Source organism: Mirounga leonina, unplaced genomic scaffold (genome assembly GCF_011800145.1).
Source record: "Mirounga leonina isolate KUSES-001 unplaced genomic scaffold, KU_Mleo_1.0 Mir_126, whole genome shotgun sequence".
Lineage (NCBI taxonomy): Eukaryota > Metazoa > Chordata > Mammalia > Carnivora > Phocidae > Mirounga > Mirounga leonina.
In genome coordinates, this window is record NW_023270314.1 from 21,825,711 (window position 1) to 21,839,208 (window position 13,498).

General features: G+C 55.0%; 2 protein-coding genes across 2 annotated transcripts; one reads left to right on the forward strand and one right to left on the reverse strand.

The window, feature by feature from the left end:
• The first annotated feature begins 957 nt into the window (after window positions 1-957).
• ZBTB39 (zinc finger and BTB domain containing 39) lies at window positions 958-8,649 on the forward strand. The gene is made up of 2 exons (XM_035002338.1): window positions 958-1,052; window positions 2,524-8,649. Exon 2 carries the CDS (start codon window positions 2,568-2,570, stop codon window positions 4,689-4,691), a length of 2,124 nt encoding a protein of 707 aa, XP_034858229.1. The 5' UTR covers window positions 958-1,052; window positions 2,524-2,567; the 3' UTR covers window positions 4,692-8,649.
• A 1,108-nt stretch (window positions 8,650-9,757) lies between these two features.
• GPR182 (G protein-coupled receptor 182) lies at window positions 9,758-13,129 on the reverse strand. Its single transcript, XM_035001978.1, has 2 exons — window positions 12,923-13,129; window positions 9,758-12,385 (listed from the first exon to the last, which is right to left on the reverse strand). Exon 2 carries the CDS (start codon window positions 12,367-12,369, stop codon window positions 11,224-11,226), a length of 1,146 nt encoding a protein of 381 aa, XP_034857869.1. The 5' UTR covers window positions 12,370-12,385; window positions 12,923-13,129; the 3' UTR covers window positions 9,758-11,223.
• Between the last annotated feature and the right edge of the window lie 369 nt (window positions 13,130-13,498).

Genomic DNA, 13,498 nt, shown 5'->3' on the forward strand with positions numbered 1-13,498 from the left:
AGCAGCCTAAAATAATCCTTATGCCAAAGAGGCATATTTGGGGTGGCAAATCCTGCTCCCCTTCAGGGAGGACAGGCTGCAGGGAACAGGTTTGGGCTCTCACGGTGCAGTGGGATCCTGTGAATTCCTTCCTTTAGCCACCAAGGTGGGAGGAAGGGCATCAGTGATTTTTCAGAGGGGATGTACCAGGGGCCCAGACCTCAAGTACTTGTTTATTCATTTGTTCATTCACTCAAGCAGGCTTTATTTATTTATTTTTTCAAGCAGGCTTTATTAAGCACCTGTCACAAGGACCAGGAAGTGTGCGGTGAGCACTGCCCTGAGTACTATCAAGAACCACAGAGCCCTGTCTTCAGGAAGCTCTCAGCCCAGTGCGCTCACAAGTTAACAATCTTACTTCATTTTTACTTTTTTCTGCAAAACTACAGTAGTGGCCGTTTTGCGAAGCTTCTGGGACGATGAGCCGTAGGACAGGGTAGAGGATGCGAGCTTAGAGTAGAGACAGGGCTTTTCACTTATCCAGGTCCCAGGGTGAGGACGGAATGGCCCCCGGCCTCGTAGATCGGGGCACTTCAGAAAAACCGGGACTGCGGGGGTTGGGAACGTCCCCGCAGCTGCTCGCGCCGCGGCCAGGCCGGCGGTCCCCGGGCCGCGTGGGAGTGGGAGGTGGGGCCTTGGCGGGGGTCCCGAGTGGCGCGGTGGCCGGACCCCCGCGGCTGGGGGCGGGCGGAGTCTTGGGGGGAGGAGTGAGGGCGCTCCCTCCCGCCCCACCCGGCCCCCGGCCCCCGGCCCCGCCGTTGGGGGGCGCTGCCTCCTCCCGGGCGGCTGGGGGCGCTGCGGCCAAGCGGCGGGGGGCGCTGCCTCCTCCGGGACGGCGGGGGGCGCTGCGGGCCGGGCGGCGGGGGCGGCCCGGGCCGGCGCGGCGAGCGGCGCGGCGGATGGAGAGTCTGGCCGCGGCCGGCGGCGCCGCCTCCTCGTCGGGCCGGGCACGGCGGGCCGGGGCCTTTGTGTGAGGCGGCGGCGGCGATGGTGCTCGGGCCCCGCGGAGCCGGGTAAGCGCGGCCCGGCCGAGGGCCGCCCCTGGCCGAGGCCCGCCCCCCGTCCCGGCCTTTCTCTCGCTCTTGCTTGGCTCCCTCCTGCCCGCTCCCTTCGGCCCGACCCATCATCCCCGGCCGCGCGCCGACCCGGGCCGGTCCCGCAGCCCATCCCTTCGCTCCCGTCCGGCCCGGCGCCCCCGAGACGCCCCGGGGGAATCCCCCGCCGTTTGGGGAGGGACCGAGGCGCTCGGTGGCCCCCAGATGGAGCACCCCGGCCCGATCCAACGCCCTTCTTCCTGGGTTCGACCCTCCAGAGGGGAGACTGCGGCACCACGGGATTGTTGGGGTGCCTTCTCGGAAGTTCCCAGTCAGCCCCCCTCCCACCCCCCACTCAGGCTTCCCAGTGTCCCAGCCTGATGTGTGGCCACCAGGGCCCGGGATCTGCTTCACTGGTATCCCAACAATGCGCAGAAGCTTCTGGGACCCCAGAAAAAGTTGGGAGTTTGTAGAAGGTGGTGAGGTGGAGAAAGGGGCTGCGTTGCGCCGGGCGAGTGGCGAGACTGAAGCCGCATGCAGCTAGCTTGTCTTCCTTAGGCATACAGGACTCGAAAAGGGGGGCAAGTGGGATCCTGCAAGCCTTTAGCAGTCTTGCCTATATAATTAGACGCCTTCTTAGGGCATCAAGTAAGTCTTTTAGTTCTGGTCAGCATATGCATAGATCCCAAAAAGGGTGGTTTAAAAAAAAAAAAAAAAGCATATTTAAGTAATAGTAAATGCTACAGTGTATTCTAGTTTGCTTTATTTCTCTGGGTCCTGAGTGTTTTAGCTTCATCCACAGCATACAGAGAAGGTGACAGAGAAGTATCTGGATGGCTCTGGGTTATGGTAGGGAGACATCAGAACTCATGAATGAGCAAGAGGTTTATTTAGGGACTGGAAGGACGGAGCCCTGATAAGAAAATAAAAGAACAAACTTATCTTGCCCTCAGCAGCTAATGGAACTTTGCTAATGGTGTTCAAGTGCCGATATGGCATTTGGCATTGTAAGAGAAGTGAATGTACACAGTGAGATAGGAAAGCTTGTTTGGGGGAAGAAATTAGGAGATTAATGTGAGCCCGCCGTGTGGTGATGAAGTGAAGGATTGTGTCCGAGAGGTTGCCTCTGGCTTGGTGCTAGAGCACTAGCTTCTGTCCAGCCAGGCCTGCCACCTCTCTTACTGAGTCTTACAGACGGCCCTATCAGGTTTTTCTCAATACTTCCGGGTTTCGTTGCGAGGACTCTGTCTTTGGGAATATGCAGGGAGAGAGGTCACCGTCCCACCATTTGTCCTTGCCCCCAGCAGCTTGGAGCAGCTCGCCCTGTCCATGGGCTCCTGCTCCCCACCCAAGGCTTCGAAACACTCAGACTGGCGGTGTTTTCTTCTGCACAGCTCCTTGCTTGCAGGAATGTGTTTGGCCATCCATCTCTTCCTTTTACCGTCCACAGATGAACCGTGCTGATACAGAGGCAACTTCGTAGGAGCTGCTAAGATGGGCATGAGGATCAAACTGCAAAGCACCAACCACCCCAACAACCTGCTGAAGGAACTCAACAAGTGCCGGCTCTCAGAGACCATGTGCGATGTCACCATCGTGGTGGGGAGCCGCTCGTTCCCGGCCCACAAAGCCGTGCTGGCCTGCGCGGCTGGCTACTTCCAGAACCTCTTCCTGAATACCGGGCTGGATGCTGCCAGGACCTACGTGGTGGACTTCATCACCCCCGCCAACTTTGAGAAGATTCTGAGCTTTGTCTATACTTCAGAGCTCTTCACAGACCTGATCAATGTTGGGGTCATCTATGAGGTAGCCGAACGCCTGGGCATGGAGGATCTCCTTCGGGCCTGTCACTCCACCTTTCCTGACTTGGAGACCAGTGCTGTGGCCAAGCCCCTGGCCAGCGGCGGGGAGAGCCACTCGGGTACCCAGAGCTGTAGCTCAGCAGAGCCTGCCTATCCCCTCGGAGACCTCCGGGGGGGCGGGGAGCACTTTGGTCCCGAGAGGAACTATGTATTACCTAGTGATGCTGGAGGAAGCTGTAAAGAGGAAGAGAGAAATGTCACCGGTGACACTAATCATAGCCTGTCTTCCCTGCCACCAAAGGCGGAAGACCATGATGCCCCTGCTCCTTTCACCTCCGTTCCTAGTATGGTGACTCAGCCGGTCCTCGGCACCGTCAGCATGGGCATCCAAACCAGCACGAGCTCCTGCCAGCCGTACAAAGTTCAGAGCAACGGAGACTTCAGTAAAAGCAGCTTCTTCCCCCCTGACCATGCAATTGACATTACCACTGGGACCAACTCCTGTCTGAGCAATAGCGACCACTCCAAAGATCCGGGTTTTGGGCAGATGGATGAGCTCCAGCTGGACGACCTGGGGGATGATGACTTGCAGTTTGAAGACCCCACCGAGGAGATCGGCACAGCTGAGGAGGTGATTGAGCTGAGTGATGACAGCGAGGATGAGCTGACTTTTGGAGAGAATGACAACCGAGAGAATAAGGCCATGCCCTGCCAGGTGTGCAAGAAAGTTCTAGAGCCCAACATTCAGCTCATCCGACAGCATGCTCGGGACCACGTGGACCTGCTGACGGGCAACTGCAAGGTCTGCGAGACCCACTTCCAGGACCGAAACTCCCGGGTGACCCACGTTCTGTCCCACATTGGCATTTTCCTCTTCTCCTGCGACATGTGTGAAACTAAGTTCTTTACCCAGTGGCAACTGACCCTCCACCGACGGGATGGGATATTTGAGAACAACATCATTGTCCACCCCAACGATCCCCTTTCGGGGAAGCTGGGTCTGTTTTCCGGGGCAGCCTCCCCAGAGTTGAAATGCGCTGCCTGTGGGAAGGCCCTGGCCAAAGATTTCCATGTGGTCCGGGGGCACATCCTTGACCATCTGAACCTGAAGGGCCAGGCGTGCAGCGTCTGCGACCAGCGCCACCTCAACCTGTGCAGCCTCATGTGGCACACGCTGTCCCACCTGGGCATTTCGGTCTTCTCGTGCTCCGTCTGCGCCAGCAGCTTTGTGGACTGGCACCTCCTGGAGAAGCACATGGCCGTGCACCAGAGCCTGGAGGACGCGCTCTTCCGCTGCCACGTGTGCAGCCAGGGCTTCAGGTCGGAGGCCGCCTACCGCTACCACGTCAGCCAGCCCCGGTGCGCCCGTGGCCCTGACGGCCGGGCCGCTTCGGGGCCGCGACACCCCGCCCTCCAGAAGCGGAAGCTGCCCGCGGAGGAGTTCCTGAGCGACGAGCTGGCTCTGCAGGGCCAGCCCGGGAACAGCAAGTACAGCTGCAAGGTCTGCGGCAAAAGGTTTGCCCACACGAGCGAGTTCAACTACCACCGGCGGATCCACACGGGCGAGAAGCCGTATCAGTGTAAGGTGTGCCATAAGTTCTTCCGAGGCCGCTCGACCATCAAGTGCCACCTGAAGACACACTCGGGAGCCCTCATGTACCGCTGCACGGTCTGTGGCCACTACAGCTCCACGCTCAACCTCATGAGCAAGCACGTGGGCGTGCACAAAGGCAGCCTCCCGCCCGACTTCACCATCGAGCAGACCTTCATGTACATTATCCATTCCAAAGAGGCGGAAAAGACCCCGGACAGCTGACTGGGTCCCGGCAGAGCTACGGGGAGCTCCCAGGCGGCAGCCAGGACGTTGCTTTTCTAATGGCTCTTGGTCCCTCTCCAGCTGAAGTTTCAATTTGGCCTTGCTAGGAATTCCGTTCTGTCTTGCGGTTAAAGAAGAGAAAAGAAGAACGAGCACACAAGCTGTTACTGTTTTGGAGAAGCAACGGCCCTATCACGTTTACCTCCTTCCCTGTTCTTGCCCACGAAGGGCTGCGGTTTTGATCCTTCGGAGGCTGGTCTTGGAATCTGGTCAGGCAGGCGGTGTCGACTAGATCCCCTTTCCGAGCCTCTCAAGTTTTAGTTTACGGATAGGTTTTTATGCTGCTAAGAATCCAACCAACAGCCTCACTGAATAGAGGACGTGGAGAGAGGTTTTCACCGTGGGTATTGTTGCCAGCTTGCCAACTGGGACACCCGGCTGTGAGAGAGATTTGGGGAATGTGGCCGCTCAGAAAAGACTGGTCCGCAGGGCAGCTCACCGCAGGTGCCAGGCCTGGCCCTCGGCAGGGCAAAGGCAGATGGGATGGGGGCGCCTGCCCGTTTCCACGCTCTGATCTGCCGATGGGACAGTAGACTCTTTTGGCAGCTAGATCCAGACTGGGGGCAGAGCTTTCTGTGTAGGTCAGAAAGCTTTGGGATGGATCCTTGCCGATCGGAAGAGGTGTCCGACCGGCAGTGCCACCAGGAGGGGCGGCCCGGATGGACAGCAAGGGAGGCCCCTCTTTTCTCCTCGATTCCAAAGAAATACGATTTTATGGAGTTGTAGCCCAGGTGGCCAGGTAGGCCTTCCCTGTGGGGCAGAGAGGACAGGGAGCCGCTGTGATATAGTCATCTGTCACCTGGCTACCTCCGTCGACCTTGAGTGTCCTGGTGGAGAGGTGGGGATGTCTCTGACAGCAGCAGCCTTGCCTTAATTTACATCCAGTCTCCCACCTAGAAGCGTGTTTGACCTGTGGTGTAGATGAGAAGACCCCGTGGGGTGGCGGAGTGATGGACTGTGAGCCCTTCAGGATCGAAGGGACCCGAGTAACTGGTGGTGTGTAGCGGGATGTGCGGTCTGTCTGTCCCAGTCGGGTAACCTGTTGTTTACTTTGGGGTAACTGGCCAGGAGCTTTGGCAGCTCGCTTTTGACCTGCTGGAATTTATCCTGATCTGTCATTGCAGTGCCACCAGGGGGCGCAATTGGAGGGCAGCTGATGCAGACCCACCCTAGGTGGCTGGGATGGAGTCTGCCCAGTCCTTGGGGCCGGTTGGCTCCGTTCTTAGTGGCTTCTGAGGGGCTTCTTGCCCAAAGAAGGCTTGAGGGAGAGGGCCCTCGGATCTCGCATACTCACAAGGTAGCCCCTCAGTAAGCTCCTACTACCTCACCCTGCTCAGGCGAGCTCTGGGAGTCCCTGGCCTCGGCCCTGACACTGCGCCTGGTGGGACTCAGCAGCACCCCGGGCTGTTTCACAAGCGAGTGGTTTTAATGAACTCACAGAGCCTTTTCGGACATTGATATTTATTTATTTTTGCTTTTATATACATACTACCCAGCATCTCTTTTGGATAAGTGACTTCAGGAAAATGAGTTTCTCCCCAGCAAGTAGCCATGTTCCAGGGGACAGTCCTGGCCAGAGATTTGAGAAACGGGGGCTAGGACGAGGGAAGGTGTCAGGTCTTTAAACAGACAAGTCCTTTTCTTTCTCTCCGGAGAGTCTCTTGCAGAATAAGCCCAGGGAACCCTTTAGGTAATGGATGTGAGTTCTAGAAAGTTGGGGCTTATTAAATTCCTAGGCCTTTCCTGCCTGCGCTTGAGTAGACTGGGGACTGGGTTGAGGGGAACAAGTTAAATGAAGGACCTTTTTGCACATTTTCTCATCCTTCCTAAACTTGGAAAGCTATATTAAGATATACAGGCAAGCCAAAGCTCCATCCCTGTTGGACTTGCTGCCTCTCTCCCTAGCCCTAAATTGATAAAGCCTCCCAGTTGGGGTGCCTGGCTCTCCGGTAGGGTGGCTGTTACATGAAGGGATTTGTACAAGTGGCCATTTTTCACCATCTAAACTCAAACTTGTTACATGTTCCCTCAGGTCATTCTTGTCAGGAAAGCCGTGCTGAGACTTCATCCCTGATTGGCTTCCCCCTTTCTTTCCCACAACTGACCATTGGAAATTTAAGAAGGAAAATGTGTGAAAAACCGCAGTCAAGTATCTGCTAAGCTTTTCAAGGCTGAGTGATCCCTCCCAGTCTGTTGATGAGGACTGATTTTGGAATGGGCAGATTTGAGAGAGGCGGTACTTACTAGAAGCCAGCCAAGGTGGCCGAGCATGGATCAGTGTGCTGGAGAAACCCTTTTCCTTAACGGAGGCCATCACGGATGCTGGGTAGTCTGTATACTTAACCTGAAACTGTGAAGTTTTCCCTTTTTTGCCAGTAAACCAAAAAGCAAATCCTTGAACCTTTGCCCCTGAAACACTAAACAAAAAACTGCACCCCCTGATCCTCCTGAGGCCAAGTGGTTGATCGGGGTGGCCTGGTTGTTGCAGTCAGACATGTAGCAGGGTCAATAGCTCATGAGGCTTATTGACCAAACCCTGTTCCTCTGCTTGTCCCCATATTTGCCCCCCCCCCCCCGTTTAGAGTCATGTTTGCTGTCTCTGCCTCCAGCCCCCCCTTTTCCGAACTGTTTTACTTGAAACTCTTGTGTTGTGGCAAAGGGCACTCTGGGGTACCTGGTTGAAGGTATTCATTTTATTTTGAGTTTTTAAAAATTTTTTTTCAGCCTTCTGTTCTGTTGCCCGCTCTGCCTTGGAGCCCAGGTTAGCAGTCTGCTGTATTGTTCTGAGGTTCTGTCTGACCCCTGAATGTCTTTTCTCCTCCCTTCCTCCTCTTTCTTGTTCTGTACTCAGGACCAGCTACATAATCTGCAGAGCCCTTTGTTTAACAATGAAGAATTTCAAGATGGCGACTGTAGAGCATTAAACCAAGCACGAGGCTATTCCCAACCTGTTTCTTAAGGGAAAAAAGTAATACTTGTATGGCACATTGGAATAAACAGCCCAGGCTGCTTATGGCCACAGGAGGGGCTCCGTCTCCCGCTTCTCCTGTGACCCGCTGCTGGCCCACTGATGCCACAGTGCCCGCTGGGAAGCTCTGCTGGGTTGTGGTGTTTGGTCCTACGTTTTAAGACCCCAGCGAGTCTCTATAGTTCATGGCTAGGTGGAAAGAACGGAGGTGGGGGTTGGGCCCGGGTGACCCCTAAGAACCAGGAAGTGGGTAAAAGTTCTTTTTGACTGTCTTCCCTTCTGATCCATCAGCACCCCTTTGTCTCCAGGACAAATCTTTGGGCCTAAATACCTTCTCCCCAGTCAAGTTTAGCTACTGATGAATTTTCTTCGTCTTCTGGCCTCTTGCTGTGCCCTATTCCAGAGACTACTCAACTTTGGAAGTGAATTTAAATCCCTTTCTAGGTGGACACTGATTCTGTGGGCGTGGGAGTGGGCTGTGTGGAGAAGTCTGCCCATCTGGAGGTCCCCACACATCCTTTGGCCTCCGTCCTGCCCTGAGTGAGTCGGGAAGCACAGTGCACACAGCATTCATTTCACTGTGATCACTCGTTGTCAAACTTAACATCAGAATGAAAATGAAACTTTTGATTTCGATGTTTCTTTAACACCCTTCCCCTGTCCAGTCCAATCTCCCCTCCCACCTCCGCTAGCGAAAGTCTCTTATGAAACCGAGAAGAGTTGTTGACGTCTAACTTCCTTGCATTAAATTAATAAGTACTGACCTCCTAATATTTAAGTGTTTACTATCTATTGCTGTAAAGTTTTGTATATTTTGTAAACTTCTTTTCCCAAATAGTAGATGTCTAAAATCGTTGTACATCTGATTCTTTTATATTCCATTGTTCGGCACAAAGTGTGGTTTTTATTTAGAATAAAAAAAGGAAATTTGAAACAGGAATTCTTTTCCTATTGACTGGGGTTGCGCTGTCCCTTGAGTTCAGAAGATCGGGGCCCAACACTCGGTAGTAGAAGCATTCTGCTCAGCAGATGCCAGGATTCCTTTTTTTTTTTTTTTTAAGGTTTTAGTTATTTTAGAAGAGAGAGAGTAAGCGAGAGAGAGAGCACAAGCCGGGGGAGAGGCAGAGGGAGATTTTATTTTTAAGATTTTTTAAAGATTTTATTCATTTATTTGAGAGAGGGAGAGCAAGCATGAGCGGGGGAAGGGAGAGGCAGAGGGAGAAGCAGGCTCCCCTCCAAGCCCGACCCGGGGCTCGATCCCAGGACCCTGGGATCATGACCTGAGCCAAAGGCAGACGCTTAACCAACTGAGCCACCCAGACGCCCCCATAGTTTCCTTTCCTGTAGCTGGAATTCCCCGGAGTTAACCTGCTGACCTGTTTTTAGTGGCAAATTAAGTCAATAACCCACCCTTTCCAGGGGAAACCTCCCTGAGGGGATCTGTCCTGCCAGCGCCATCTGATTCACTGATGTGGTATGTCGGAGAGGAGAGAGGCGGTTCAGGGAGGAGGTGGAGGTTTGGCACGGTCTCATGGGGTTGCTGACAAATGTACCTGCACAGAGAAGGAGGTAGACCTCAGAGGTTGGGGCGCAATGTGGTCCATCTGGTCTTAGCACACAGGCCAGGCGTGGCGCCCGTCGTGCTCAGTGAATGCTGAGCGGAGCAGCCTTGCTGCGGTCAGCATAGCCGGGGCTCTGTCCTCCCCGGGCCCCAAGGAGGTGTTCATGCTGCCCAGGGTGATAACTGGTTGCCAGAGAAATCCGTGAGAAGAGTGAGCTCCTGGGGGGCTGGTCTCTGAGGTAACCCACGATGTGACTGCTGTGACACTGGGTTCCCTTCAGGAAACTTCTGGAGCCTAAGTCAGCAGAGGCAGTGATAAGGGCATCAGATTTTGGCTTGGTTTTTATGTGGGCACAAAAGAGGGAAGTCTTTTTAATGCACTTTCTGTATTGTTAGGTTAAGCCCTTACTGCAGCCCAAGTCACAACCTGGACTCTCCTGGTTGAAAAAGCCTTCAGCTCTGTGCCACGGAGCATTTGTCTGTCGCTTCAGACCCTTTCAGATTTGGGTCCGGCGAGCAGGATTGTCAGGGCATTTCCCTCTGGGCTCCGAACAAACAGGGGTACATACACTGTTGGAGCACGTGTTTAATGCATCTGATGAATAAAAGTTCAGATTTCTAAGAACAGAGGGGATGGTGCTCCAGGTCAGTAAATGGTGATTCCAAGTTAAACATTCCAGAAATACTGAGCACTCGAGCAGGACAGAGGCTCTCAGTGATTTAAGTTCACAAGCCCTTCATTCTGCCCAGGCAGGATTAGGATGCCAAGGACTTGGAACTAGTGGGCCGGGACCGGTTCTTAGGCTTTTTCTTCATGGACATGGTCCTAGATTCCCAAACTGATAAATGAGTCTTTTCCAGAAGACCTACTTGTTAACAAGAAGGCTTCTTTTCCTATTTATAGGGCAAGCGTGAATAGAAGTAAGTTGCTGGACAGGAAAATTAAGGAAAAGACCTGGCCAGGGAGATTGAAGTTTAAGGGCGAGGACCGACTTAGAACACCAGAGTTCTGCCCTGTGACGGAATCGGAAATTGGGGGACAAGGGCTGAGGGACAGCCTCTGGGAGCGTCTGCCGCTGCCTGTCCCAAGGTCTGCTCTCAGAATGGATGTCCCTTGATATTTTCCCATGATCTAGAGAGAAAGGGAGGGATGGGGGTGGGTTTCTGATAGCATCTCTTCCTAGAAGTCTGGAAATGTCCTAGACCCGAAGGTGGGAGCGGGTGGGCTCTGAGGAGCATTGACTCTGGGATGGCTGCTCTGCCTCGTGGGGAGGGAAGTGGGATGGATGAGGGGAGCGTATCAGCAAGGAAATGGAGCCACTTCCTGGATGGTGGGGGGGCGGCAGCAGACCTCTGCTTCACCCCCTCCATCTATCATATCACCGAGGATGCTAGGAAACGTCCTGCTGAGGCCTCCTGGTTCCTTGGCCTCTGACCTCTTGTCCTCACAGCCTGCACAGCGTGCGGGGGGGATCAGCAAGCACACAAGCACAAAAGGAAAGTTGTGTGAGGTCCCTGCGGAGCACACTCTTTCCGGCCAGGGTGATTGTTGAAATGAGTGTGTCAAGTTTCTGCTGAGCATCTCTTTAGCCTATCCCAGCTGGAAGTACGGATTTTGGAAAGAGCCAGAGTCATGGCTGCCTCTGTTATTTATTTCACCATTTTTCCTGAGTGTCTTCTTTAGTCCTGAGGACCGAGACAAACAGGACAACACCAAAGACCTGTTCTCTGCTCCTCCCTGCCCCCTCTCCTCCTCCCCATCTCAATTTTTTAAGACATACTCAAAATTGACCGTGCGTGTTTTGACCCTTTCCCCCTACTCCCCCCAGAATCTCTCACCTACACCTGCAGCTTTCTACTTCACCGATGGAGAGTGGGATCTACCTCAGCCTCCTAGGAGACACTGAGGGGCGGAGATGGGTGAGGTAGTGGCGCCTGAAAGTTCAGGCTTGGTGGTTCTGGGGGCCTGCTGCAGCGGGCTGGGTGCCCTCCTTGGTGATGATGATGGAATGCTGAGTGGAGGAGGATGAAGACGAGGAAGCACGTCTGTCCGCCCTGGCCCGGGCCTTGGGAAGATAATGGACCACAGCACTCAGCAGCTGGTCCCGGAATCTTGGGCTGAGAAAGTTGTAAAGGAGAGGGTTGACAACACAGTGGAGCATGGCAAAGCAGTCGATGATGTCGTAGAAGAAGTAGAGCAGGTGGACCAGGTAGCAGTGGAGGGAGATGTGGGTCCCGTGCAGTGTGAGCAGGAGCAGGGTCACGTGGTAGGGCAGCCAGCAGACGGCGAAGATGACGACATAGGCACACACCAGAAGGCAGTGGCGCCGGCCCTCGGGCCAGCCTGCCTGCCGCAGGCGGCAGGCCGTCAGCACGTTGAAGACCACCATGAGCGGGAAGGGCAGCAGGAAGCCCAGCACGGTGGTGGACAGGGCCACCGCCAGGGCCCACGTGCTGTAGGTTTCGAAGGGCGCCATGAAGAGGCACATGGGCTCGGAGCTCTCCACCAGCTGGATGTGCGCCACCTCGGGCAGCGGGATGATGGCCGAGAGGACCCAGACGCCCGCACACACGGCCCGCCGCATTCGGTGCTGCTGGCGCTGCCAGGAGGGCGACGTGTTGGTGAGGCTGATGTAGCGGTCGACGCTGAGGCACACCAGGAAGAAGATGCTGCTGTACATGTTGGCAAAGTAGAAGTAGTGAGTGAAGCGGCAGGAGAAGCTGCCCCAGAGCCAGGTGTAGTCCAGCATGACCTCCAGCATCCACACGGGCAGAGACAGGACGATGCCCAGGTCTGCGATGGCCATGTTGAGGATGTAGAGGTTTAGCAGCCCCGCCCGGCCCAAGCAGCGCCAGTTGACGCAGATCACCAGGAGGTTCTCCACCAGCCCCAGCACAAAGATGGCCAGGTAGAGGACAAAGAGGACCACCTGCTTGGTGTCCTCTCTGAGCTCCATGTGGCACTCGGGCAAAGTGTGGTTGAAGAAGTAGAGCAGTTCGTTCCAGTTGTGGATCTCTCCGAAGTCACTGGCAGGTGCCGTGGTGAAGCCTTGTGTGGGGGCAGGCCCCATGTTGTCCTCGACTGACATTAGGACCAGCGAACGCCTAGTGGGGAGAAGAGAGGGTTGGAAGAGAACGGAGACCTTGAGAGCGCCTTAGGTCTCAAGTTAGCGGGCCCCAGGGACCAGGAGGCTTTGGGAAAGGACTCTGGGTCTGAAGAGGCAAGAGAGAGAGTTTAAACACTCAAACTGTGGAGAACTAGTACACAGCTCACTTGCCGGCCTTGACCTGCGAGCAGAGACATTTTGTTAGGGCTCAGTGGCGGGAGAGAACCTGACTGTGCCCAACCAGACTCCTTCCCAGCCTGGGGGCTGGGGTCCCACCGTAGCTCCGGCCACAGGCTGCCTCCGACCTCCATTTCTCTTCTGGCACCTCACCCCTTGGCCCTTTCACGTGGGAAGTCTTACTCTGTCTCGCCTTTGGGCTATGGATGTGGGACACACGCACACACACACACGCACACACACGCGCACACACACACACACACCCTCATTTATCCCCAGGGACATCTGTGGATCATGCATGAAAGCCAGTTTGTCTTCTCGCCCTGATTCCTTTCTTTCCTGAAACGGAGACACCCACCTGCGTTTGTGTCAGGAGCGCTTCTAGCCCTGGAGGACCGGTGGCTCTGGGCTGTTGCGGAGCCACAAGGAGACTGGAGGGACGGTGGCCGTGGGGCTGGCTTCGCTGTGGGCTTCAGGGCCGTCCTTCTCATCCGGGAAGCAGTATCACTGGCTGAGGCTCTGTGGGAGAGGGTCAGGGTTTTTCCTGCCTTCCCCCAATCCAGATAGAGGGGAAGTCACAACAGATGACCCAGTGTGCCAGTGGCAGGGAGGAGTCAGGCTGGAAGAGTGAAGATCCCGACTCGACTCACTAGCTGTGTGAAGTTACCTCTTTACGCCTCAGTTCTCTCCTCTGCAAAATGGGATAATACTATTTACTGTTAGGGGTGTTGTGAGAATTAAGTGAGCCCACAGGGTGAAGTGCTTAGCACAGGGCCAGGCCTGTGGTAAATGCTTTCCACATGTATGTGTTTTCCGCTCTACGTGGGCTTGGAATCCCACTCTCCCATGTCTGTCGATTCCTACTAGAGCAGAACTGGATGGGGGTGGGCAGGCTAAAATAAATCTGAAAACCAGCCAGACTTTCAGGCATGCT

Bases quoted from the DNA above. Each gene is read 5' to 3' on its own strand.
- ZBTB39 (XM_035002338.1), top strand. From the start codon at position 2,568: ATGGGCATGAGGATCAAACTGCAAAGCACCAACCACCCCAACAACCTG.
- GPR182 (XM_035001978.1), bottom strand. From the start codon at position 12,369: ATGTCAGTCGAGGACAACATGGGGCCTGCCCCCACACAAGGCTTCACC.